Below are 5,369 nucleotides of genomic sequence, written 5' to 3'. Positions count from 1 at the left end.
GCAGGTGTTCTGGGCCCCTGTGGGGTGGGGCTGTTGGGGCTGTGAGTCCTTCCACTCCCTCTGTGCTCCTCACCTGGCCAGGCTCTGGCTTTGAGAAGGGATGTGACCAGTTAGTTCACGATGCCCTGGAGGTCTGTTGCCTTTCCCCCAGCACAAACCGTTTCTCCCTGAACGACTACTGTGCGTCCAGCCTGCCCCGGCTGCTAGAGGTTCCCTGCGGGTCCAGTGTGGGGGTGTGCTCTTCCCACCTGGGTCACAGGTTCAGCAGGCCCCCTGCCTGCCCCAGCCCTTCCCCCTCCCTTGAGCAGGTCTAAGGGGGGGTCTTGATGGAAGATGAAAAGAACAGCCTCCCCTGGTGGCCCTGAGATGTGGATTCGCCCCCCTGGCCCCTGTGGGGACCCTGTTCTGCCCAGGTTGACTCTACTGGCCGAGGACCCTCTCAGAAAGAGGCCCTCAGAGGGGGTAGCAAGGGCGAGCTCAGGCCGAGGTGTTTGGGCACAGGCAGATGCGCCAATGTGTGGTTTGGTACAAGTTTTAATGACGGGCACTTTGCTTTTAAACCCAAAAGTAAGCGTCAAGGAAAAGTTTGGGAGTGACCGGCCATAGGGCGGAGGTGCGTGAAGAATGCTCAGGACAGTTGTGGTTCTGCTGATGGAGGAGCTCAAGGTGGGTCCGTGCAGGGCCGACCCCGCAGTGAGCACCCGCGCGGAGATGGGCCGTGAGGGGTCACACGAGGCGCGCCACGCAGGCGTGAGGGGCCTGTGAGGTAGCCCGCAGGACCGTGGGCGTAGGGTCCCAACCCAAGCTCTCCAGGACTGTGTCCGCCCCTGCCCAACGGCGTCCGCTGCCCACCTCCACCCGCACCACGTCCCCACCTCCGTCCCCTCCCGCGTCGGCCGCGGCCCTGCCCCCCCACGTGCCCCCCCCGCCTCCGCCCCTACCAGCCCCCGGGGTTGGTCAAGTCTCCTGGTTCCTCCGAGCCTCAGTTTCCTCACCTCTGCAAAAGGGACGGCTGAACCTTCCTTGCGGGTTCGTGGGGGAAGGCCCAGGTTGTGGACCAGGCCGGGGCTGCGGGCAGGGGTCAGCGGCCGGGTTGCACCTGCTAGGGAGGCGGAGGGCTCGCCTGCCCTCTGGACTTTGCGCTGCGGAGCCGGCCCGCCCTAGCTGGGAGATTTGGAGAGCCGAGGGGAGCCCCGGGTCCTCCCCTGGACGACGAGCTCAGAGGTTGGGGACACTCCTTTCTCTCCCCCCACTCCACCTCAGGAAGTCACAGTGGAGGGTGTGGAGACAACCAGCGGGGGAGGCGGGCGGTTGGCATTTTCCTGGGGACCCAGCAACTCGCTTGGGTGGAACCTTGGTGAGGATTCACCTGTCCCCTCATCTCGGCTGGCCCATGGCCACCCCCTCCCCCGCCCCCGTCCTTGGGGTCTCCGGGGGCCTGGCGTGAGGACCCTCCCTCCCATCGGACGTGGGGATGGGGTGGGGCGGGGAACTGCGGGCTGCCTGGCTGATTCTGATTGGCCTTGGTCCCTGCCACGCTGCCGACCGTCCTCCCAGTGTTGCTGGGGCCCGGGGGCGAAGGGGGCAGGGTCAAGTGTTGAGGAGTCTCTGAGCAGCGCCACGCCCCTCCCCGCCCCTCTGTTCCCACCGCTTGTCAGGAACGCACCCTCCAGCCTTTGTGACTGCTGTGCCCTGTTCACTCACTCATTTGCACCTCGCACCCGCTCTCACCTCCGCGGTCTTAGAAGACGTGTCAAGAGCCTCAGCTCCTCTCCTCAAGAAGCTTGCACGGCAGGGCCAGTGCGGAGGCACTAATTGGGGCTGCTGCTGGCGGAGGTGTCCGCCCTGCAGTGACCAAACAGGTCCCAGAATCTTCCAGTGAGAGATGTGGGTGTTAGTGGTGGCTTAAAAAATGTCCACAGCCCCGAGTGTGGGCTGGGCTTAGTGGCTGACTTCTAATGATTAGAATGTGGCAAATGGCTTCCAAGATAGTCTTTTAAAATTTATTTTTATTTTTATTTATTTTTTAATTTTTAAAATGTTTTTTTTTTTAATTTTTTTTTAACGTTTTATTTATTTTTGGAACAGAGAGAGACAGAGCATGAACGGGGCAGGGGCAGAGAGAGAGAGAGAGAGACACAGAATCGGAAGCAGGCTCCAGGCTCTGAGCCATCAGCCCAGAGCCCCACGCGGGGCTCGAACTCACGGACCGCGAGATCACGACCTGAGCTGAAGTCGGACGCTTTAATCGACTGAGCCACCCAGGCGCCCCAATTTTTAAAATGTTTTTATTTATTTTTGAGAGAGTGAGCGAGCGAGTGAGTGAGAGAGTAGGGGAAAGGGGCAGAGGGAGAGAGAATCTTAGCCAGGCTCTGCGCTCAGCAGGGAGCCTAATGTGGGGCTTGGTCCCATGATCCTGGGATCATGACCGGAGCCGAAACCAAGAATCAGACACTCAACCGACTGAGCCACCCAGGTGCCCCCCAAGACAGTCTTAGATGGTGTTGAGGCCTCTTCCTGGCTCCCACTCTCCACTGGTTCACCCTGGGGGACCAGCAGCCACACGGGGGCAATGTCCAAGCAGCCCTGGGGAGAGTCCATGTGGGGAGGACCTGAGGCCTCGTGCGCCGGGCCATGTGAGGGGCTCCTTGGAAGCAGCGACCCAATGTGAGTCCAGCTTTCAGGTGACCAGAGCCTCACCCAACAGCCTGACTACAACCTCATGAGAGACTCTGAGCCAGAACTACTCCAAAACGTCTCTCAAATTCTTGAGCGACAGGAGCTATGAAATAATAAAATGTTGTCTTAAGCTGTTAGGATCAGGGGAAATTCATCATACGGCAGTAGATTCCGGTGTCGTCGGGGACGAGGCAGCACAGAGGTGGCTGTAAGTTGTTTCAGGCTGACAGGAGGGGAAAAGGATGTGGGTCTGAGCTTTAAGGACCACGTGACTGGAGAAGCTGGAGTATGTGAAGGGCGGCAGTCACGCCCCCTGGGGGGCACCTCATGGATGGCGAATGGTGGGTGTTGCATGCCAGCTGGACAGACAGCTCAGAGCTCTGTGCCATGAGGACTGAAGCCAGCCTGGGGCACCATGAGCTGAGGAGGGTCCTGGGAGATGCCAGATGATGCACAGAATGGCACAGCTAGAGCGCCAAGCATGGAACCAGCTGGGAGCCGCGGGGCTAAGGGCGGGGGAGCCTGGCTGAGGCTTCAGGTCTCTGAATAGCCAGCAGCTAAGTGTCCCCACCCTGACCCCAGAGGTTCAGCACAGGGCTCCTGCTGGCTGAATCTAGGCCCCAGGCCACAACCCAGGGAGGAGGGGTCCGGATGTCAGCCCATCCAAGTACCAGATGCCCCCTCTAGACCGTGGGGGTCCAAAGGTCCTGGAAGAAGGGTCCTGGTGGCCACAGACTATGACATGGAGGGCACGAAAGGGGCATGGGCCACACAGCATGCAGGGTCAAGAGAGGACACCAAGTGGGCATAGGCCTCCTGGTGAAATGCCGCCCAAGTTTCAAGCTATGAGAATGCATTCCGTGGCCTTATTTGATAATTGAGTCTGTGGCCTTTGCAGTAACACCTGGCTTTCCTGCCCCAGGTGCTTGCACTTTTGCCATCTCAGCACAGTCTTGGGAGGAGCCAGCCCAAGGGTGCCGAGTGTGGAGTGCAGTGGTGGCCCCGGGATGCAATCACAGTGTGGGTTTCTTTCCCTCCAGATTATGATTGTCAGGGAAGACGGGGAAGGAGCCTCCGGGGACGTCGTCTGTCTGCCTCTCTGCAGGTGAGTAGAGTCAGGATGCCTGTTGTGCCCGGGGTCAGACAGGCAGGGTGGGGCCAGAACCTGACTCCCTGCAGCTGCCTGCCCAGGGGCTGTCCAGGTGGCAGAGATGTCGCGGTCGTCTCTGCAGGTCCGGTGGGCGGCCTTCACGGGTCTTCCTCTCTCTGTGTGGAGAAGGTGGCGATGGGACGTGAGCAGGTGAGCCTTTCCTCCAAAGGGAACAGCGCTTTTCCTAGCAGACACACGGGGGCTCTGCAGAGGGCGCTGAGGCCCCTGAGCACCGGAAGGTGCTGCGGAAGCTGTTTGGGAAGTTCTCATCCAGGAAGGCGTAGAGGAAAGGGTTGAGACAGGAGCTGGCATAGCTGAGGCTGGTGACGACGTAGGAGATGCCGCTGACCAGTGACGTCTGGGGCACGTCTGTGGTCAGGGCCACGACGGAGGCCAGGTGGAAGGGCGTCCAGCAGAGCAGGCCCACGGCCAGCACAGCCAGGACCAGGGTGGTCACCTTCCGCTTGGCTCTGCCCAGAGCTTTGGTTCTGGAGTGGAGCCGCAGGGCCCGCAGCCGACGCAACAGGTCCACGTAGAGCACGCAGAGGGTACACACGGGCACCACAAAGCCCAGGACTAGCATGTAGATGCGGCTGGCCTTGAACCAGGCCCTCTCAGGCCGCGGGAAGATCAGCCCGCAACTCGTGACCTGCAGCTGATTGCTGTAGACGCCAGCAAAGGAGGAGAAGGGCAGGACCATGATGGTGACACCGATCCAGACACAAAGGCTGGTGATCTTCGCTCCGCGGAGGGTGCGCTGGGGCACCCGGCGGCACTGTGTGGTGGCCAGCACCACCAGGTAGCGATCCACACTCATGGTGGCCGGGAAGTAGATGCCGGAGAAGATGTTGTAGTGGTCGATGGCCAGCACCAGTTTGCAGAGCGGCTCCCCGAAGGGCCAGCGCTGCAGGAGGTGCTCCGTGATGCTGACAGGCAGCACCAGCGTGAAGAGGCCATCGGCGATGGCCAGGTTCAAGATGAACACGTTGCTCACCGTTTTCATCTCGGGCACCCTCCGAATCACGTAGATGACACTGTGTTACCTGCCAGCCCCATGGCACAGATCACAGAGTACACCGTTGGCAGGAGCACGTAGAAGGGTGGCAGCGGCTCGGGGAGGGTGACATTGTGCCCGGGTGCCGTTGTCCCAGGAGAAGTTGGCGCCCACCGCAGCCTGGAAGGGGAAGCCTCTGCTTTCAAGGGGATCCAGCCCAGCAGCCTGCATCCTGAGGTGGGACTGATAAGGATTCGCTCCCAGGGGCCGGTGGGAGGTGCTGTGGAGTTGGGAGTCTGGGCGGGGGCCTCCTGGGGCTGGGTTCTGAGAAAGAGAAGAGAAACTCTGGGATCTGGCTGTTCGTTTGGAACAGCAGCTGCCTCAAGTTCTCCGGCAGAGGCTGTGGCCACTTTGCCAGGGTTAAGGACACACGGGGCCTCCCTCCATCCTCCCCTCCCTGTCCTGTCTGCCCCCCGTGCACACTCTACATGGGGTCAAGGCAGTGCCTTTGCAAACACGCCTCCCAGACTCACCCTGCCCCCTTCA

General features: G+C 60.8%; 1 protein-coding gene across 1 annotated transcript; it reads right to left on the bottom strand.

Moving 5' to 3' along the window:
• Positions 1-4,013: 4,013 nt before the first annotated feature.
• NPBWR2 (neuropeptides B and W receptor 2) lies at positions 4,014-5,054 on the bottom strand. Its single transcript, XM_019426179.2, is given in 3 exon segments — positions 4,014-4,864; positions 4,867-4,963; positions 4,965-5,054. Coding segments are annotated over 3 exon segments (1,038 nt in total).
• Between the last annotated feature and the right edge of the window lie 315 nt (positions 5,055-5,369).

Source organism: Panthera pardus, unplaced genomic scaffold, assembly GCF_024362965.1.
Source record: "Panthera pardus isolate Hobbes unplaced genomic scaffold, ASM2436296v1 HiC_scaffold_25, whole genome shotgun sequence".
NCBI lineage: Eukaryota > Metazoa > Chordata > Mammalia > Carnivora > Felidae > Panthera > Panthera pardus.
The sequence above is the reverse complement of the archived record's forward strand: the minus strand, read 5'-3'. Positions and strand labels throughout refer to the sequence as shown.